The sequence below is a fragment of the Sander lucioperca genome, chromosome 4 (genome assembly GCF_008315115.2).
Source record: "Sander lucioperca isolate FBNREF2018 chromosome 4, SLUC_FBN_1.2, whole genome shotgun sequence".
NCBI lineage: Eukaryota > Metazoa > Chordata > Actinopteri > Perciformes > Percidae > Sander > Sander lucioperca.
The window spans coordinates 19,410,648-19,433,282 of record NC_050176.1 but is presented as its reverse complement, the minus strand read 5'-3'; the positions used below and the strand labels follow the sequence as shown (position 1 = coordinate 19,433,282).

At 40.9% G+C, this 22,635-nt stretch overlaps 2 protein-coding genes across 2 annotated transcripts in view; one reads left to right on the top strand and one right to left on the bottom strand.

Annotated features, from left to right (window-relative positions):
• slc5a10 (solute carrier family 5 member 10) overlaps positions 1-21,055 on the top strand; it is a 21,946-nt gene extending 891 nt beyond the window's left edge. The window contains exons 3-15 of the mRNA XM_031309613.2: positions 1-11; positions 715-774; positions 1,586-1,690; positions 1,827-1,932; positions 2,047-2,127; positions 2,219-2,424; positions 5,995-6,130; positions 15,626-15,733; positions 15,829-15,979; positions 16,158-16,326; positions 19,248-19,463; positions 20,393-20,486; positions 20,674-21,055. The exon at positions 1-11 is cut by the window's left edge and continues 94 nt beyond it. Coding sequence (XP_031165473.1) covers positions 1-11; positions 715-774; positions 1,586-1,690; positions 1,827-1,932; positions 2,047-2,127; positions 2,219-2,424; positions 5,995-6,130; positions 15,626-15,733; positions 15,829-15,979; positions 16,158-16,326; positions 19,248-19,463; positions 20,393-20,486; positions 20,674-20,867 — 1,637 coding nt within the window. The 3' untranslated portion in view covers positions 20,868-21,055. The remainder of the gene's footprint in view (positions 12-714; positions 775-1,585; positions 1,691-1,826; positions 1,933-2,046; positions 2,128-2,218; positions 2,425-5,994; positions 6,131-15,625; positions 15,734-15,828; positions 15,980-16,157; positions 16,327-19,247; positions 19,464-20,392; positions 20,487-20,673) is intronic.
• LOC116057217 (protein FAM83G) lies at positions 3,885-14,533 on the bottom strand. Its single transcript, XM_031309611.2, has 5 exons — positions 13,151-14,533; positions 10,866-11,033; positions 9,716-9,840; positions 6,976-8,374; positions 3,885-5,284 (listed from the first exon to the last, which is right to left on the bottom strand). The coding sequence occupies exons 1-5, from the start codon at positions 13,640-13,642 to the stop codon at positions 4,922-4,924; spliced, it is 2,547 nt and encodes an 848-aa protein (XP_031165471.1). The 5' UTR covers positions 13,643-14,533; the 3' UTR covers positions 3,885-4,921.
• Positions 21,056-22,635: the final 1,580 nt, after the last annotated feature.

Genomic DNA, 22,635 nt, shown 5'->3' with positions numbered 1-22,635 from the left:
TTGAATGGAATGTGAGTGTACACACACACACACACACACACACACACACACACACACACACACACACACACACACACACACACACACACACACACACACACACACACATACATACACCTGTCTAATAAACGAAACATTATGAGATGCTATTCTAATTATCTATTAATAGCAACGCATTGTAGTCTGGAATGAAGCAGAGCTAGCCTGCTAATCCATGTACATGTTATTTCTTTTGTGGTTTGTATTGTATTAATAGAGATGACTAGACATAAACTATTTGTGTAAGAAAACACAACATAGAGCTACAATAACTAATCTCCCTTTTATATCTGAAAATAAAACAATTGGCATCAGCACTCATAGCTATTTCATCTAATTATACCTTTGAACGTGTCCAAACCAAAGACATAAAATGAGTTTGTATTTGTGTGTGTGTTTTACTTTCCTTCAATGGCTGTTGCAGGCAGCCCGCTGCAGGGGGCAGCAGCAGAACGTTTTTTAATATCAAGCTGTATTACATTTTTGTTGTACAGAACATGAGGCTCAAGTCAAAGCAACACTGCAAACAAAAGCTTGCACATGCAGAGCACTTAAAGTTTCAGTTTTACCTCAGTTTGACCCAAAAGATTAGGGCTAGGGTTTCTTAATCTCCTGATGCCACTGTTGTGGACAATCTGGTCAAACCTCTCTGTATTTTTTCCCTCTTTTTCTCAGGCCACATATGTGTTGCTGGCTCTGGCCTGGGTATTTGTGCCTGTCTACATCTCCTCAGGGGTTAGTTTGTGCACACACACACACACACACACACACACACACACACACACACACACACACACACACACACACACAAATGTGTGCATGCCTGCTTGTTAAGGCTGGTTCAGCAGGTACATTTAGCTGCCAAGAGACATTCTCCTTACCAGCATTCCCCGCCTTGAAAATTCCCCAACAGGGTGTTACACTACACAACACCACACACACACTATTTGTGTCCGTTGGTACAAAATTATAAGGGAAGTGTCGACTAATCTATGTTGAGAAAAAAAAAAGTTTTCACTTAACTTCAATTCAGTGAGGGCTTTTGTGTCATTATTAAACAATGTTACAAATAAAGATTGATTGATTGATGAAGATGTGTGTGTGTGTGTGTGTGTGTGTGTGTGTGTGTGTGTGTGTGTGTGTGTGTGTGTGTGTGTGTGTGTGTGTGTGTTCTTGTTTAACTATGTTCATGGGGTCCAAAAACCGGGAGTCCAGTATACTTGTGGGGTCCGGACAGCTTTGTGGGGCCAAAATGCTGGACCCCACAAGGTTAAAGGGCTGTTTGAGGGTTAAGACTTGGTTTTAGGATTAGGGTTAGAATTAGGTTATGGTTAGGGTGAGGGTAAGGGTTAAAGTTACGCATTTAGTTGTGATGGTTAAGGTTAGGGTAAGGGGCTAGGGAATGCATTATGTCAATGACGGGTCCCCACAAAGATAGTGCCACAAACCTGTGTGTGTGTGTGTGTGTGTGTGTGTGTGTGTGTGTGTGTGTGTGTGTGTGTGTGTGTTTGCGTGTGTGCGTGCGTACATGCGTGTGTGTGTTCAGATCGTGACAATGCCGGAGTACCTGGGCCGTCGTTTCGGAGGAGAGAGGATCAGAACCTACCTTGCTGTCCTCTCACTGCTGTTGTCCGTCTTCACAAAGATATCCGTACGACAAAGTCACACACAAAGACTGAGCATCACATTCACTATTTGGCTGCATCGGCTTTCCAGCCTTTAACATCATCTATGAGACTGAATCTTTGCTGGCATTGTTGACAGATGTGTTATGTTTCCGTCTCCAGACTGACCTGTTCTCTGGAGCCTTGTTTATTCAGGTGTGTCTGGGATGGAACCTCTACCTGTCCACTGTCCTCATGCTGGTGGTCACTGCTCTCTACACTATTGCAGGTACACAAACAACCATACACATTTACACAATTACATCCTGTAAAACTACTTTCATGTTGTTGTTTTTTAAATACATTGAAAAGATTCTCATAACACACACTCACTTCCCTTCAGGTGGTCTTGCTGCTGTCATCTACACCGACACTCTACAGACATTAATCATGATTATAGGAGCAATCATCCTAACAATCACTGGTATGTACAATTATCATAAATTATAAACAAACACAACAACTGCAGTTATTTTTAAGGATTTTATAGTTGGAGTTGTGTTCCCCATCTACAGCTTTCAAGGAAATTGGTGGCTACAGCAACCTGGAGCGTGCGTACAGCATGGCGGTGCCCAGTAAGATCATTCCCAACAGTACCTGCCACCTGCCACGTCAGGATGCCATGCACCTGTTCAGAGACGCCGTCACTGGAGACCTGCCCTGGCCTGGCATGACCCTGGGGCTCACCATACTGGCCACCTGGTACTGGTGCACTGACCAGGTACATTTACACACACACACACACACACACACACACACACACACACACACACACACACACACACACACACACACACACACACACACACACACACAGCACAAACCACCACTGCTGCAGATGTAGCTTATAGTGCAGTTCCTTTAATGGCCACTAGAGGCTTGCCCCTCACTGAATTGAAGTAAAGTAGGAAAACCCCTTACATTTTTTTACCAAAATGAATCTAATAATTTAATCTTTTAATAGGTTTTCTGGTGGCACTGACAATGATTTGTTCATTAAAAATATACAAAATGATTTTTTTTGTGCTCTCTTTTTAACCCTCATGTCACCCGTTTTCAAAGTTTCTATATCAGAAATATGGGTTTCTTTAATTGAATTTTGGGTATTTTATTTCAATTTATAGAATCTCTTTTCTTCCTAGACCACATATGTGATTATGTGCTGCCATTAAGAATAATAAAATAGTTTCAAAATAGTATCCTGACTCAACTTTGACATCTGTGACATCAACAAATGTTCCTCTGACTTTAACTATTAGTTTAAATAATTCATTTTAACTCCAAAATGACGTAAAATGTCATGTACAGTACATGCATTACATGACCATTGATCATGAATTCCAAAAATAATTGTAAAACTAGTGGTAATAAGTTGGTATGAAGTTGGCTAAGAAGGTGTAACACAGAATTGGGTGATAATACTATTTGCTTTATAAACAGTTAAAAACAGACCGGGTTAATTTCGACCCAGGAGGAAAACAAGTGCATGGTCGACAGGAAGACAATACAAGGGTTAATAGTTTTGGCAGTGAAAAATACTTTGCACATCTCGGGTGCATCGGAGGGGGACGAGTAGGTCAAAAGTTGCAAAGAAACTCCCGCACACTGTCTAACATGCAAAGATAAATTGAATAGCTGGCAATGTTGCCAGTTTCTTTGCGGTTGTTTTTGACCCATCAACTGTTGAAATCTGTGGACACAGGCATGCAGCAATATCACCACTTTGCCATACTGGATTTACCTGAGTCCAGTGGTTTGTTTCCTATTTGTAAATTAAACAGTTAAAAAGTGAGCATGCCCAAAATTGTGTTTACTCAACTTCAAAAAGTGCAGTTTGGTCAAAGTTGATGAAGGAAGTTACTGCAAAATGTAATATGATGTTTCCAACAAACAGTTTTGGTAATTATCTTAGTCTGTGTCTTTGTCCTCCCCCTAAGAAAGAATGGTAAAGTACTAAATCTCCAGAAAGAGCAACTAAATGGACCTTGTGGTGAGATTGTTTTGACTACTGAACTGTCAATCTCATTGTATAATTTGTTTGGTTTTGTTCATACCACTTATACCATATAACACTCTATTCTAATAATTTGGCTGCATCCACAAATCTCAGCAAAAGAAAAAAAAAAAAAAAAAACTCTACACTTCAAAAATCCCCTGAGAAACCTAAAAGCTACCATTATATTTTTCTGCAGTCTTTGAGGCAAAAGCAGACATACTTAAAAACACTTCACTGCACAAACACACTATGATCCAACTCTTCCGGATTATTTCCAGAATAGTTGTCTGGGTGAAGATGCTGTAGGTTTGAGTTATGTACTTTCCCTTTCAGTATGATAAACTTTCCTGAAATATTGAGATGTTAACTGCTGCATGATTCTTCAATCAACTGTGACCTGGTTGAGGCAACAACAGAGCTGGGTCAGCAACAATTTGTATTTTTTTTATTTACAACATTTACTTTTGGTCCCACATCAGTGTTTCAAATTGCATTTGTACCAGTTATCAACACAGAAGCCCTATCCTAACACCAACAGTAACCAATCACAGTGGTACAGTATCAACACCAGAGCCTGACTGTAATGTCAGTGGCGAGACATAATCGGCTAATCTTGCATGTCACAGATACACCGCATCTGTGTAGGTTGGATATGGAAAAATACATTTTACAGTGTTCTGAAAAAAGAAAAGCAGTTGAGGTAATTAACAATATTTGTTCATAGGATTGTTAACAAGACTGAAGGGCCTGATTTGGCAAGGCAGAATATCACAGCTGACCAATAGCTGACTGGTTATCATCCATAAAATACCCTACCTCTGTTGGAAATCTTAGCACAACTCTTGCTAAAAAAAAAAAGTCTGGGTTTATTTCCTCCCAGGTATCAGTATCAGCCTCTTAAATTCATTACCCCTCCCGGACACTCCTGAAACCCTCCAGTCAGACACTTTTAGCCATGAAGCATTGGTTTTGAAGTTGATGTGATTCATTTACAGACAATACCTCTTAAAACATATAATCAGATCAAACTGCCAACTCTTGTTGACATAATCAAAAAAATCCCAATTAAATATATCTGTTGTATGTTGAGCCTAAGGGTTCAAAAACAGGAAATGACACGCATGCCAGAGACAGAATAGATTCCACACTGAACAGTCACCACTTTCTCAGCAGGATGTCTGTATCAACAATCATCCTCGTGTAGCTGTGCTGGCCCAAAGTTCTACCGGTCAGCCTTGTTATTTTGAGACCCTTTCTTCTGCGGCACTCCACCTCGTGGCCTTAAGTGTCTAAAATTGCTCAGTTTTGAGAAAGACACTCCTAGTAACCCTGATTGGTTGGCTGGCTGCTGTGGCGTGGCGTGATCAGTCTTCCTGTAACTCGGGCTGTGGCGTCGTGGCGACCGGCCGGAGCGTGTCTCTACACGCAAATTAGGCTGCAGCATTTGACCCTGCCAGTAGCGGTGTCCTCCAATCACAGGGACAGCTGCTCGGGTGGGGCGGTGAAAACTTCCTGGTTTGGCGATAATTACTTTAGGTCCTCTCTGTCGGGCATCACGACCTGGAGATTTCGAGGTCTGAAACAACTAGACAGAGAGAGGAAGCAGAGAGATGAGTATGGCATCATGCAATCCAGAAGAGTTACACATGGTTTCAATTTGTGAGGCTACAGATGATGTAGACTGGCTTACATATTTCACCAAAATATCCTCTTATTTCCATTAAATCTTTTATTTTGGGGATTTTACCTCCTGCCTGTGTTTTTCGAGTGTGACTGTGTGTGTGTGGGCGTGGTCAGCTCGATGACGAAGGTATGTGCGTGCACGTTCCGGTTCAGAGCCGTTACTGATATGACCGGAGAGGATCTAACCAGATGTAGCGACCACACAAGTTATGGCAATACATGTCAATATGTCAATACAACCTATTCAAGCTTCAACTAGTTCAGAATGCCACAGCAAGGCTGCTCAAAAGATCCCATAGAAGATTGTATAGAACACCAATTTTAGCACCTTTTCAGTAGTTGCTTGTGTGTTTTAGAGTCAATTAAAAAATGGGGCAGGCTCTTGACTATATTTCCTAACCCCTTCTAGAAATACATTATTTAAGAATGGCATTTTCTTAAGTTGTTTTTATTATGTGCTTTACAGCATTTGTTCTTTTAAATGTTATATGTTAAAATGCACTTTATTTTAATTATATTTGTGTATATTTCATATACAATTCTTGTCTTTTGAAAAGTGTTGTATAAATTGAGTTAGTACTATTATAGTTATTTGTGTTTCTCTTTATGTAGGTGATTGTACAACGGTCCCTGTCTGCTAAAAACATGAGTCACGTGAAAGGAGCATCTATCCTGGCTGCCTATCTGAAGATTCTCCCCTTCATCTTCATCATCCTCCCTGGCATGATCAGCCGAGCTCTCTATCCAGGTGCGTGCACACCCATGTGGGCGGACACACACATTAATTTAATTTGGATTGAGGAATGACATGTTTACTGTAAGCAGGTAGTGGCTTGTTTAGAGTCTTCTGGAGAAACACACCCATTTTAAGTGGAATTTATATAAATCTCGAACAAACTAACATAAGGCAGTGTGTGTGTGTGTGTGTCTTTCCTGAGTAGGACTGAACTGCCTACTTGTTCATGTCAAACATTATACCTGGGGACCTCCACGCTTGTTTTGCCGGTGATTACTCATTTATCATTTAAAAAGAAATTCAAATTAAGACGAGCATTGTCTCAATATCTACTTGTCAGTGTTGTTTGCGGCTGCAACTAATAAAACCATAACCGAAAGATATTCAATTTACAATTATATAAAACAGAGAAACAACATGTTGAGAAGCTGAGACTTGCAAGTTTTCCTGTAAAAAGACTTATATTGATTGATTATTAAAATTATCAGTCAATGAATTCACTCATTATTTTACCTCGACAATTAACTTTTCTTTTTATTATCAATTCATCTGTTGATTATTTCAATTCAAATTACCGCTTAATTGTTTATTCTGTAAAATGTGAGCGAACAGTACGAAATGGCCATCACAACAGCCAGCCAGGCAAGCGAACAACAGTCTATAATCAGAACAGAAAAAAAACAGCAAACCGTCACATTTGACAACCTGGAATGAGCAAATATGTGTACTTTTTGCTTGATAAATGACTTAAAATATTAATTTCTGGACATGAATTATCCGTCAATTGACTAAGCTATTGATCAACTAATTGTGTCAAGACCAGAGGATTGGAAATACTGTCCTATATAACATAATACCTGTCCTATGTGCCTATGCGGTGATGCGTGTCCTTGTCTGCGGAGCTGCTGTGATTCGCGGATGAGGGCATTGCTGTCGTCTGACTGGCTGGGCTCCCGTAGATCCAGCATGCTCTGGGAGAAGCGTGCCATCATGTTGAACCCGTCCCCTTGGCGATGCCCACGCCCTGACCCTGTCGTCACTCCGTTGGTCAACGGGTCACTTGGCCCTGGCTGGGGACATTCATAAAACTCCTCTTCTGATGCCGTGGAGGTGCTTGATGGACCATCATTGGCTGCTCGGTCACACATGACCTTCGTGCTGTCTTGGCTGCCCTCGCCGGTGCTGACAGAGTCCCTGCTGTCAGCCTTTGATGTTATGCGGCCACGGCCTGGCGGCAGATCCTCCCGGGTTCCCTTTTTTTTGAAGCCATCCAGACTTTCCAATTGGTCCGTTTTCATCAAAATGACCTGTGGTTGGCCAGGCTGCTCTGAGGGGGCGGAGTCTATGACTAACTGCAGGGTGCGGCGTTTAGGAACAGGAGGTGCTGCAGTTTGAATCTCTGGAGTTTGTTCAGCATGGTCTGTTGGTTGTGAATCAGCAGTTACATTGGATGGTGACGGTGCATTTGGTTTGTGTGTATCTTGTATTAAAGGTGTGTTGGGCTGCTGAGGAGGCTCCCTGGAATCCGTTGCATCAGTTTGGTCTTTATTCGGAGCTGTGTGCGTTTGCTTTTCGAGCTGTTGGTTGGTTGGACTCGCAGGAGTAGGGGCCTCTGCTGTTGTATTCCCAGAGAGATTTTCTGCTGCTCCTGCAGCGTTTGCATCCCGAACTGAAGCAGTTTCCTCAATCTGTGGTTGAACTAGCGTTAGTGGTGCGCTAAAGCGTATAGCCTGGCTGGTCTCAAACCTCTCCGACCTCTGTAAGTGAACCTGATTAGCTCGCTTTTCATCCCTGATGTTGATGAAGCCAATCACGTCGCTTGGTGGGTCTGGCTCTGGCCAGGTGGGTAGGTACTTGACCAGGTATACTTTCTCCAGATGGGCTAATCCTGGATGTAAGGGTGGCTCTTCGATGACATGCTTAAGACGTCCTTTGGTAATCTTTAGCTGAGTGGGATTCTGGGAGTTCTTGTTGCTTGAATTCTGGTCAGAAGGAGTCGGACTTGTGTGGGTTCCCGCGGCAACAAGGGCGTATTTGGGATTGATGAGCTTTCGAGCAACAGCAGCTGACACCGGCGCAGGAGCCGCATGAGGGATCGGGTCAGGGATTGGTTCATCTACCATGGGGACGTGGTTGAGAGACACACCTCTGGACCCGAGGTAAAGATCATGAAACTGCAGGTCGAAGGTCTCCACCGCCTGTCCTGTGATCACAGTGATGAGGTTACGGTCCAAACGAGATGAGGTCCAGGTGAAGCTGGAATAACACAGACATGGAAACATAAATTCGGTGACTCCCCTATTAATGTGCTTATCTGGCGGGTGCTCAGACTTCTTCTATGTCATAACTCTTACTGAAAAAGCATAGTTTATGGTTTAATCCTAATTGAGCACCGCAGAGGGTCATCAACACCGCATAGAAAATCATCGGCTGTCCTCTCCCCTCACTTCAGGATATTGCACACACCCGCTACCTTTCCAGAGCACAAATACATTGTTAAAGACAGTTCTGACCCTGGCCACCATTTCTTTGATCTCCTGCCCTCAGGGAGACACTACAGGTCCATCAGAACACAAACCACCAGACTAATGAACAGTTTCTTTCCAAACGCCATCCAGACTCTAAATCTACACACATAACATCTCTGCCCCCATATTAACATTTCTTATTAGTGTTTTTACAATCCATTAGATTGATCTGTGCAATATATTTATTATCTCAATTACCTGTACTTATTTAATGATATGATGAATGTCGAATGAATGTTGTTGTTTGTCTTAAGTTATATATGGATGTGAGCACTATAGTTTTATTTTAAGCAGCGTTGGGAGGGGCACATGTAATTGAGTTGTATTCATTGTAAAATAGTGACAAAAGGCTTCTTATTTTATCTTAATCATTACACCAGTGGTCATGCATCACATTATGCTCTTCTCATGATTTCCCTCTTCCCTTCAATATGTATTGGTAAATATGTAACTATAGATGACAGTGACAAAACTAAATGTATGTGTGTGTTGAAGTGAACGTTTATAGTTGTGGATGATCTGCCTATAGTTGACAAAAATTGGCACTGGCAGATAAAAGTCTGCATGCTGCAACAATGCAACAATGTCAGCCTTTTCATCTCAGTGTTCCAGTTGTTATGATGAGCGAGTCAGCTGACAGTTGCTTATTTACACATCCAGCAGACATGGAGCATATTGGCATTCATTTGGAGTGGTGTTTCTGGCTACACAACACATTTCTCCCTGCTGCTAACTTTAGCTGTCTGCTGTTTGGCGCTGGGCAGGGAGTGTGCCTGCTGCTGCGGGAAACTGGGTGAAACTAGCTGAGAGCGGAACCAAAACAGTAAAGTTGTGAGCCAAACAATCCAAAACAATAAGCTAAAATATACAAAACCCTCTGTAGAGAATGTGGAACTGCAGAGTCCGGTGACTATTCTACGTAGGTTTGTCTCTTCGTGTGACCCCTTTCACACGTCACATAGCAAATTAAAATATTGATTAGAGTAGCTTTAAATACACAAATAAACGATACGCAGAAGTGCGCAGAGTTCACGCACACTCGCAACATAGTGTGTAGTACACTGCTCACCTATATGAACCAGAGATAGCTTTGTCTCCATCTACCAGGAGGAACTTCTGGCTCAGTGCTCCACGCACCTTCTGTGCTGTCCGTGTGAAGAACTCCACACCTCCACAGCAGCGTACGCGCAGATTCTATATATATATACACACACACACACACACACACACACACACACACACACACACACACACACACACACACACACACACACACACACACACACACACACACACACACACACACACACACACACACACACACACACACAGGGTAAATGGTATGTAAAGAGAGGCTCTTGGGGATTTAGTGTTGATGGGAGGAAGGATTTTGGTGAATAAAAGGGAAATAGAAGCCACAAGAGATTAGGGAGACCAAAAAGAATGAGTTTTCTTGTTGCTCCAGAACAGTTCCTCTCTATTAACACCACAATGCTTTTGTGCTGGCTGACTCTACAGGTTAGAGCACAGACTGTATCTATGTATGTACATGCTTGTATGACACACCCTGCGATGTTTGTCTTTAGCCCTGTGATAAGGGTGTGGTTCCTGGCCGAGCATTACCTCGTGAGTAAATGTTCTGTGCGAAATCTCACAGGGGACACTAAGCACAGGAGTTGCAAATGCCCATGATTACAGCAGAGATGGCAGATAAGAAATAGGTTGAAAGAGAGGAGAGGTCAGGCGGTGGAAGCTATGGGGAAGGAAGAAGGAGAAATGAAAGAGAAACAGGTTACAAAGAGTAAAGTGAGAGTGTGCATGGTTTATCTAATTGTCTAATGGCATGAGAGACAGGAATGTGCTCAGTGTTTTCCCGGTCCAAAGCATTTAGAAAACCCCTCATTAAAACATTTCCTTTTACTGCCTAGACCAGTTACTCTCAGAGAGGCAAAGAATACCAAAGAAATTCACCCTATGGCAAAACAACTAGCTGGTGCATGCACCTCAATCATGAGCCCTTCTTTCAAATATCGCAATATACGTATTATTGAAAATGTGTCTTAAATGAAACACATTTTATTTGAAATGTTTAAACATATACAGTTTTCTATTAATTATATAGTTATCAAGAGTAGCCATCTATTCAACTAGCTCATCTCCCAGCTTATCAAAACATCATCTGGGTGTGTGTGTGTGTGTGTGTGTGTCTGTATGCATACCTTTAGGTGTCCACGGTGCATATCAGCTCTGCCACACATGGAAAGAAAGCAGGGGACTGCAGCCGTGTCAATGATTATGTATACAGGGACTTTGCGTTTGTAGGCAGCATCCAGCAGGTCCCGAAAGATATCGACGTCTGTAAACACATCCATCACCACGGCTATCACCTACACGCATGCACACAAGCGCGCACACACACACAAAGAAAACACACAGAGGAAATCATTAAAGGCGTTAGTGTTTCCTGGTCTGCGAGGGAGGGTTCGATTTAACAATATTACACCCATTAAATCATAAAAGGAAGCTGGGCACTTGTGAAAACTGCATCTAAAAAGTCAATTAAACCCTCAAAGACAAAGAATATCGGACCACAGATGTTCCATTAAGAGGCTGCAAGAAAGAAAGATTGCTTTGCAGAGTGGTGACCGAGTGTGAAGTGTCTGGACAGTGTGGGCTCAACACAATACTAGTGACAGCATGGTATTCTTCACACAGCACTGTCTATTCATTCTTCACCTGACCCAGTTTAATTTTTAAAACTAGGCAGAGTTCGGTCCAAAAGAAGGGAATAGGGAATAAGATGGTCAAGAAAATAGCTCTGGAAAAAAAGCTAGTTAGTGAACCTTGAGGTTAGAATATGTTACCATAAAATTTCAAATCAACTTTATTGTCATTATACTTGAAGGATGAAACATGGTCTTGTCAAGCCTATAGCAAAAGTTAGAAAAAGTAGAAGGTAAAAGAAGATAAATTGTAATATAAAGCAGTAGAAAGTAGCAAATACTACACAACCCCTACATAGGGAGCAGTTTGTTGTAAGCTGAGTTCAGCTGAACAGCAGCTTTGGAAAAAGTTGTTGGCGTAGTGCCTTCCAAGCAAGGAGAAAGTATTTCACTCTGGAACTGGGTCTAATTCATTAAAGTCTTTTGTTGCCATAAGGCACATCTAGGCTTTTATATGTGCATGTGCCAGAATTCATGTATGTGAGAGGTAAAGGTTATGTATGTGGGTTCTGGCATGTAACCTATTCACTGATGTCAGAGCATTTTTTTTTCCACCGGCGTGTCAAGATCAGACTTGTTTTATTAAAACTTTGTTGTGTGAGTGTGTCAGAAGAAGGTTTGTAAGACAAGACAGAGGCAAATAATGAGGTGTAAATTAGGGAGACACTGGATTAAATTCAGTCCAAAGAAACCCATGTCAGATCATTTTTAGTAGATATGATTTAGCCTTGTGCACAACTGCAATGCTGTCAGCAGTGTTTGTGGAGAAAACAACAAAGGAAGTCAAACCTCTAATCAAAACAATCATTCTTAATCTGACAGTGATTTAACATAAAACAATGTAAACACAATTCAATTTAGGGCTGCAACTAACGATTATTTTCATTATTAATTAATCTGCCTGCCAATTGTTTTCTCGATTAATCAATCAACAGTTCCTAACCCAAATACATGCGGTCTACTATCATACGACAGAGAAAACTGCTAAACCTGACATCGCTGTAACTACAGAACGGTTGGTGTTTTTGAGTGAGAAATGACTAAAACATTATCAAAATAGTTACAGATTTGTTGCCTCTCGATCTACCAGTCAATTAATCAACTAACCATTTCAGCTATAACAGCTCTGCGATGCCTTTGTGAAGCTTATAAACTTCTTCTCTTTCTGTGTCAGACAAACACCGCTTTGCAGTTTAGTCTCGTGGTAGTAAACTGCATTATACACTGACCAACCAGAAAACTAATAACAAACCATGATGTATTGTGGTGCATTCAATAGCACTGCAATAAATATAACCGTACTTCATTTTTTTGGTTGAGACTATTACTGTAGTTGTTTGTATGTTGACTCAGTGCTGTGGTACATTTGCAGTGGTGTTTTTGTAATTGATTGTATATTACATTTAATTCATTTGATTTGTCCACCACATGCTACATATACATGGAAGAACATTCCATTATAATGAAATCCTATTCAACAACACAAGTGTAATCTTAAAAACAAAACAAAAAAAACCTTGAATCAACGCCTCTTTGACACAGTGCCAAAAAAAGTGTAAGTTACACAATGAGAGCAGGCTATTTAATAGGCCTACAGGGGTGTTAACTTTTGCTGCATTATTTTGTGTTAAGTATTTTTTTTCGTTTTCTTTTAACTTAAACTTTGAGGTTTTTCTGATCAGGTGGAGGTCCCCTGAACTTCATTAATCCCTGCATTATTTATAACACAATGCATCATCATCATCATCATCATCATCATCATCTTCTTCTTCACTACCTACCCTCTGCGCTGATGCAATGGTCTTGCGCACCACCTCCTTGATGTGCGTGTGCCCTTCGGTTGGAGGTTGGGTGTACACGGTCACGCGCGTGACCCCACGGTATGAAATGGCATCGGGCCAGCCGAGGTCCAGCTCCGCCACTGAGGCTTCCGAGCGATCTGGCCAATACTGGAGCGACACCTCACCGTCTCCCCAAAACTCCCCGGACCCCGGGGTGAGGTTCCCCGGCCCTGGGGTCTCTGGCTTCTGATGATGTTCGTGCCCAGGCCGGTAGTCCTCCGCTGTGCGTGCAATCCGCTCCAGCTCCGGTTCCGAGAGGAAATCCCGGACGCCACTCTCCTGGATGTACTGCGTGAATGCATCGCGGCCCTCGGTGACTAGAGCCTCGAGCGCCAGCCGTTGGTCCTCACTGTAGAAAAACTCCGGTTTGCCCTCGCTCACGCGCCAGTTGACGTGGTGGTTGTCCAGACACTGGATCTGAGACAACGCCATGACCTCGATATATTATCCACCGGTCAATAAATAGTTAAGTACCGAAACCACTCTGACCCAGTTTGTTTCCACTCGATCGGTCAAACCTCGAATCTGTCATTACGGTCCATAACGTGTCAGCGTGACCTGGGTCCGTGATGTGATAAACAGATCCCTAACAAATAAGATTTTCATCTGAGGGAAATAATAAACCGCTAGAACAGTTCCTCAATGCAGACTCTCAGCTCTCTCACACACACACACACACATACATACACACACACACACACACACGCGCGCGCGCTCAGGTGTTGAGCGTTAAAGCACCCCCGCCCAGCGCCACGCCTTTCACCTGAAAGGGTCTGGGGTAATCCAGCTGCGGCCCGGTTCAGCAGCTCCAGCCTCGGGGCCCGGCAGACATGGAGGCGGGCACTGTGTGGGATGATGAATGTTATGTGTGTGTGTGTGTGTGTGTGTGTGTGTGTGTCTGGTGTCTACCAGTGAGTCAAACCAATAAGCGGAACACGTACTTGAGATAGAGAAAAAAGTCATTAATCCTCCTTTATAAGTGTTGAAACTGTTGGTGACTCAAGCTAACTGTTGCGCTGACGAGTCACTTTTCTTCTTTTTTTGTTGTTGAAGCGTCTGACCGCCAGTTCACAGCTGTTTAAAGCACCAAAAAATGGTTAACTGTTGAGTTCCCCGAAAACAAAAAAAGCCAGAAGTAGTTAATAAATCACTAACGTGGCGCGTACGTGTCTCAATTTTCACTGGTTCCGAGTCCACGTCGGTTTGTCTTTCCGTATTTTCCAAAACGTTCGTGCAGACAGAAAGTTCATCGAGGTCCAGCGTGCAGTGTGGAGTTGCCGGTATGTGCTTGCCCCTGGAATTCGGCAACGGAAGCTCTGTCACCGGAGGGCAAAAAGGCGGAGTGTCCGGTAGTTGGTTAGGAAAGAGAGGCTGTTAACTCCACCCTTTTGCCGGCCGGACATAGCTAGGGAGAGAAATTTGTTTTTTCCTCCCAAAACAGAACATTTACAAAAGACAGTGTAATCACTAACTATGGTAGGCTGTGTGTTTGTTTGTTTTTTATCTCCTGCATATTCTGGTAGGCCTATTCGGCTAGTTTGAACTGATTTTAAAAATAAAAGAAAAAGAAAAATCATATCAAGTAGGAGAATGTTAGTTGGGCCAATTTCCTATTTAGGTAATGCAGTGCAGATGCCAAACGTTTGGTAATCATGCCATTAGACTTGTGTTACTGTAGGCCTAAAGTCTGCTGGATTTCTAGCGATGAAACATTTTGAGAAATAACATCTACATCAACGTTTATTTTTAGATTAAGAGGTCAAGTTTAGGGTAGATAGAGATGCACCAAAGAGACAGGTGACCCTTGGTCTGAGTCCACTTTTGACCTAATAGATAGTTGAACTATCTAAGAAATAAATTATATTTATAGAGATTGTATCGTTATCTTTTGAAATCACTGCCTGCAGATTACAGTTGAATTACTGATGGACACTTCTCTCCATAAATCTGATGTCCCATGAAAGAATGTGCATTATTATGTTACAGGCCAGGGTGGTATTTCATATAAGTGTTTATAGTTGTGCACACACCTGCATGGGGTTTTGTACCTGCATGTATTTTCTCACTGTGCAAGAAAAAAGGGGTGAAGTTACCAATAACTTCAGCGGATTTTGTGTAATTATACATGCAGCCTACAGCTTGTGTTGTTTTTTGTGGGGAAATATTGTAATTTTATAAATTATAATCATAACAATTAGCCATATTTAACTGAGAATAGAATACCAATGATTTAGTTTAATTTACACACTCTAATGGCTAAATAAATGAGTTACTTTTGTGCTTGTATTTTACTCCAGATCCTTTACCTCTTCATAAGTAGAAATTAGAGCAAAGAAACACAAATTCTTCATGAGTAGTATATTTTGTTACTTATTCCACCCCTGTGTGTGAATGACCTGTAATTTCATATTTCAGACACTGTAGGATGTGTGGATCCAGAAGAGTGTGTGCGAGTGTGTGGAGCTGAGGTGGGATGCTCCAACATTGCCTTTCCCAAACTGGTCATTGAACTCATGCCAAGTGGTGAGAATACTGTTATTTCTAAATGTGTCAACTGCTTTGATACGCTTTCTATTTTTTACCTGCATGCATGTGTTCATCTGTGTCATGTATTACAGGCTTGCGTGGGCTTATGATAGCAGTGATGATGGCTGCTCTGATGTCATCGCTGACCTCCATCTTTAACAGCAGCTCCACACTCTTCACCATGGACATTTGGAAGAAATATCGCCAACGGGCCTCGGAGAGAGAGCTGCTACTGGTCGGCAGGTACGTCACTCACAGATGGAGGGCCAGTGGTCAGAGAGCATCTGTCCTTAACCCTGGACGGTGCCAGCTGACATATGCACTCTGATCATGCTGTGGAGGGTGAACTTTTAATACCAGGATCCAGAAAGTAAAAAGAGAGTGCTTAGAGAAAGTGAAAGAGATGTATGCTTTGTTCCAGGATTGTGACTGTGATCTTGGTGGTGGTGAGTGTGGTGTGGATCCCCATCCTGCAGTCAGCCAATAGTGGCCAGCTGTATGTTTACATCCAGTCAGTGACGAGCTGCCTCGCTCCACCCGTCACTGCTGTCTTCACCCTGGCTATCTTCTGGAAGAGGACCAATGAGCAGGTAACATGTAAATATAAATGGACTGTATTTATATTGCACTTTTACAGAGTACAGGAACCATTAACCATTCACACACATTCATACACTGTGGCCGAGGCTGCCATATAAGGTGCCATCTGCTCATCAGATAAACATTCAGATAAACATTCATACACGTTCACACTCCGATGACGCAGCATCGGGAGCAATTCGGGGTTCAGTGTCTTGACCAATTACACTTCGAGATGGTATTGCAGGTCCAAGGATCAAGCCACCAACCTTCATAATTGGTAGACGACCGCTCTACCGCTAGAGCCACAGCCCATAGCATTGCCCACACAAGTTATTTAAATTTTTTTGATTGATCTATCAACAGTTTTTTTGCCCACCAAAAGTTGCCACAGTACAATGGGACATCTTTAAATTGCTTATTTCGATGATCAACAGTCCAAAACCTAAAATATAATTAATCCACACTGACACAAAAAAAGGAAAAAGCAACTCCTCATATTTGTGAAGCTGGAACCAGTGATTGTTTGGCATTTTTGCTTCAATAAATGACTTAAACAACATTGACAGAATTTGATAATCAATCAGTTTCTGTCAGTAGGGTAATCCAATTATCGACTAATCATTGCAGCACTACTTACAGTCAGAAACAAACAAGTACACGAGTATTATATGATACAAATAAACACAATTAAATCTCATTCTACAACCTTTTTTGGGCTGCTTCAAAGAGATTTTACTTTTTTAACACATACGTGAAACAGAGATAAGTCTTGTTGTAAACACACCCAAACATAATTCAAAGTTCACTCCATTCTGGAAACCAAACTATTCATGAGAACATACTGGAGTTTTGAGGCTTTCTGGCACTCTGTGTCCTTTCTGGTGGTTTTATTAGCCTCACATTGGATCCAGCTGCCAACACCCCCTCGCTGCTTGGTGTGGAGCCCATGTACATGAATGTCTTTGTGTTACTCACTCATTTTATGATGTGTATTGTATTTTTTTATTTCCTCAGTAGGAACCAGCATGAACCTGTTGCTCTTTCACTTGAATAAATGAAAGTGATTGACTGATAACAGAGTGAAAGTGAGAGAAAATGTGATTGTTAGAAGATAAAGATTAACAGAGAGAGGTAAAAGAATACCGCTGTAGTAAAATGGGTATTGACCCAGAGCTTTTTTTTAAACATTGTTCAACTGCAAGTAAAGACCAGTCCACTGGATAGTTCAAATGAAATCCCTGTTTTAATAGAGCAAGTCCTGGGTGTGTCTGCTCTCTGTGGACACGCTTTTAACTACTAAAATAAAGAGGACTTTCTCAAGATTTTCAGAATGAATGGGTTTTTCTCCTTTATTGTAATGTAAATATCATCTTTTTAAACTCTGAATGACACTACAAAGAGTTTATTTTAGTTTACTTTATTACAATGTGTTTACAATGAACTTGCATAGGTTTGCAACATGGGTTTCGCAACAGCGCAGCTAACAATGAGTCAGCAATTTGCCGATTAAATAAACACCTCTGTTGCATAAAATTGTTTTTAGCCAGGCTAGCTGCTATATGGCAATGCAGTCTGTCGGTCTGTTCCACCACTTTGGTCCAGACTGAAATATCTCAAAACTACTGGATAGATTGCCATACATACAGTATTTTGTAGCTAGCCCCACCATCAGGTTGACATTTCTAGTTTTTATTGAACTGTCTCAACAACTATTGGAAGAATTATGTAAACCATAAAACCTGGCACAGACATTAATGTTTCCCTTTGGATGAATTGTGGCTTTAATGATCCATTAACCATAGACTGTGGGTTTAAACACAGCTTAAAGGTAACCTAGATGTCTAAAAACGTTCACATTTACACACCAAATTTAGCATAGTTTAAATATATATAGTACGTCGACTCTAGACGTCTTTAGACCTGCAAAATCCATGCTTACTGGAGGGATTATAAAGTTGTTGAAAATGGTCAATAGCACTGTTACAAACAACGTTTTATTCAAACACAGTGAGCATATCGCTGTAAGAATCTGAATGGTGTTGACTCATTGGGTCAAAGAGCACATGTTACCGCACAGGATGTGACACACGCTGACAAGTTTAATACAGAGAGCAAACAATACAGACCTACAGTATTTAAATGGGGACATGACGTGTGTAGTCTTTGAACTAGAGAGGCAACTGTAACTTGGAAAAATACCAATTAACTCTGCAATTAGTGTCATCTAGCACATGCAGTGTCTTATGATATATTTGTTTCTATCTCCCTTTTATGAATCCTAGAATTACACATTTTAGGATTTTAATCCCAAAAACTATATATATATATGTGTGTATATATATATATATATATATATATATATATATATGTGTATATATATATATATATATATATATATATGTTTGATGTTTTAAGATTTATATGAACTATTTATATGAACTACAAGCTGAAAAACAGTTGTCAATGTAACAACAAAATAACAGTTAATGTAATTTTTTCCACATGTAGTACTTTCACATCAGAAAGAAAGAGAAATAGTAAAGTTGGAGTAAAGAGTGTGAGGAATGGGAACGGAGAGAAGAGGAAAAGTGAGAAAATACAATTAGCAGTAAAACAGAGGTGCAGATGTTTGCGTGCTGTGACAGGGTGATTATTTTCATGTGTGTTAAGTTCAACCGCACAGATCACATTTTTTGCTGAAGGCTGAACAGAGACGGAGACGGAGACGGAGACAGAGACTTATTTGTGTCACTGCATGTGTGTGTACTTAAGTGACAAGACAATGACGGATTATCATTGTGGGAAAGTGAGAGCGTTACAATCTTGAACACACCCAACACGCTGATGCTTTTAACGGAAGGATATCAACTCAGGAAGGCATGTAATGAAATGTGTGTAAATGTGTTTATGTGTGTTTGTGTGTGTTCAGGGTGCGTTCTGGGGCCTGATGGTGGGTTTGGCGGTGGGTGTGTGTAGGATGGCACTGGAGTTTGTCTTCCCGCCTCCCAGATGTGGAGTCGAGGACTTGGCACCTGCAGTCCTGCGAGGCGTCCACTACCTCCACTTCGCCATTCTCCTCTGTGGGCTCACTGCTATCGTGGTTGCTATAGTATCACTGCTCACAGCGCCGCCCAGCCACGAACAGGTGTGTACACACAGATACAGTAAATAACAGAATCATTAGGGAAGTAATACATATGCATTGGCACAGGTTGGTACACCTGTATTGTTATCTGTTAAAAATGAAAAGGATTTGACTCTGAGGTAAAGGAACAGGTTTTATCTGAAGGTTTGCCTCCATGTTGCAAGACAGTCAAAGAGAACATGCCTATCTAAATCCTTAAGATCAACAATCAACCAAAGAGCAAAAGAACTATTGTTGCTCACAATAAAAAAAAAAAAAAAACTCAATAATTCATATTTTAAGTCTTGCTAAAGCCCAAAGTGACCCATTTGTTACATTTGACGTTATTCTGGCCTGTGTGTGAACTCAAAATGCAAACAGCAGCCTTTCTGATATCATAGCACATTTCAAGAGAATGTGTGCAGACCTGCTTTGTGTCCTGCAAAACTAGAAAACAGGCAGATTGGTTTAACCTCCCCTGTACACACAAAACTAATCACAATGTTTGACAGTACTTTATATCCATTAACAATGCAGAAAATCTACAGTACTAATAGATATGTGATTTAGGTTTTGTTGCATAAATAGAATCCATGCTTACTGTGATGCCTCTGTGTTATCTAAGATGAAGAATTATTATTAAGAATGAACGTCAATAATAAACTCAAATCACAAATAAAACTGAGTTACACTTCAGATTGGCGTGATGTAACATGTGAAAACACCGCCCTCCACCCTGGTAATGAATAAATACAGTATAACATTAATGGAATAGTTCAACGTTTTGGGAAATGCGCTTATTTGCTTTCTTGCCGAGAGTTAGATGAGAAGATTGATATCACATGCCTGTTAAATATTAAGCTACAGCAGCAGCTAGTTAGCTTAGCTTAGCATAAAGAATGAAAACGGGGGTCTCAATGTTCTCACATTTCCATTTTATACTCTCCTAGTTGTGTAACCTGACCTGGTGGACTCTGACTGAAGAGCCACCAAGAGAAATTCCTCTACAGAAAGTGTCCTCTGTCAGCCACCGTAGCTCCCAGGGTAAGAGTCTGAATATGCACACCACTTGGAATAAAACCAGCCATCATGTGATAATCACAACACACACACACACACACACACACACACAGAGCTGACACATGAAGTTAATTAAACAATAACTACAGCAGTATGTGTGTGTGTGTGTGTGTGTGTGTGTGTGTGTGTGTGTGTGTGCGCGTTGTTGCAGGCTCTGAGCCAACACGGCGGGTGACATGCGGTCGGGGGACAGGATTGTGTATCTCAGCAGCGCGGCGATCAGAGGAGACTCCAACTCCCAGAGTTCAAAATGTTAAAGAGAGTGTGTTCTGGTCCAGGTTCTGCTGTGTCAATGCGATCCTGGTGGTCAGCATTAACATTTTTCTCTATGCATACTTTGCCTGAGTAGAGGATCAGATTTAACATCCTGTCCAACCCTCCTGCTGAACTCTGCCAATCTCTCCAACATGAACTCCAGATCCAAGAAGGTGGGGAAACAAACTGTGATGTTTGTACTGATTTTACATGAATCCTTCATGAATCCTGCAGATGTAGCTTCAGGTGTAAAACAAAAAAAAGAAAAAAAATCACATTTCAAACTAGAAAACACAGAGAGTACAAACCTCTAACCACAAACCTCTAAATGTAGCTTATCATTTTAATAAAAGACAATGTTGCAAAAACCTTTTTAAACCTGCATTTGGATCCCTATTTATATCAAATTACACATAATCATAGATAACTATGGGCAACACAAGGCATGGACACTGAGTTTTTTCATTGAAGGAAATGCAAAGGGTCACACAAAAAAAGTTATGAAAGCTCCGTCTCAAAATCCGTTTAAAAATCCTGAGCAGCTCAGACTGAGTTCAGTGTTTTCTTTTAAAAAAATCACTTTATTAGACATACAGTAGTTCTACAGATGTTATGATGTTATCTTTTTACCAGTGCTCCACTAGAGGCTATTCATTTGTTCATACAACCTTTCCCTCCTATTTGATGTAACCTAGTTTTAAAGTTTTCAAAGGGTATTTACAATGAAGCTTGTGGGTTGTAACAAGCTAACATGAATGTGCAGCTAGTGTTAGCTAAAACATGACATCTAAATAAAAGGGCATCACACATCATCTGAAATGCTAAGCATACAAATATATAAGATTTAGGTTGTGCGTTAGTTCCTTTAGAGTCTATATGCTTAATGGTAATTATGTAGTTATGTTGTAATGTTTTAAAGTTCTTGCATGCTATTTAGCTTGTTTATGATTATGAATCAGAATGTCTCAACCTTTCCTGGTCCCCAAATTCTACAGCTATTAGTTTTCAAGTTGTCATGTCAATTTAAATATACACATTTAAAGTGCAGTTGGAGGATCTAAAGATCTAAACAGAATTCAATGTATCAGTACTGAAAATTGGTTATGACCCCTTTCTGATTAAAAACAAGGTTGAGAAACTCTGTTATAATATCTGTGTTGTTGTGCATTTGATTTTTTTGATTTTGATTTTGGTGGTGAAATTGATTAAGTGTTGAGAAGTGAAGATGGTTGGATGTAAAGAACCTCATGTCAATCAAAAGATAAAATATCTTGACAACTTGTATACTGAATGTTTTTTTCTCGTTGTATCTCAAATAAATTAAAGGTATGTGCATCACAGCTACAAGTGTTTGTCCACAAATTAATGCAGGTTATAATATTTATAACCAGATAATACCACTCTTTATTTGTCTTCTGCACAGTTTACTCACATTCACTAAGGAGGAGGTTAGGGGCACAGACAAGATGGTGAAACAAAGCTAACATAAAAGGTAAATTCCACTTTTAATTAGTCATTTTAATATAAGCTGTTGGTGAAAGGAGGACATTAGGGCTGTGAAAGTTTCACTCTAGGGCCGCAACAATGATCTTCAATATCGATGCATCTATCTATTCATTTTTGAGTAACCGATAAGTCTGTGAGATGTCAGAAAAATATGGGACCCACAGAAGGTGACTAAATTACCCGTTGTGTATTACACCAACAGTCCAAAGTCCAAATGTATTCAGTAAAAGGTGGAGTCTGTGATTCTAATCCAACACACTTTTTGTCAAATTCAGCAATTGTCTACTCACGTTCCACTAGCTGTCTGTTAATGTGTGTGTGCTGAACAAAAACCCCGTAGTTAAGAGAAACT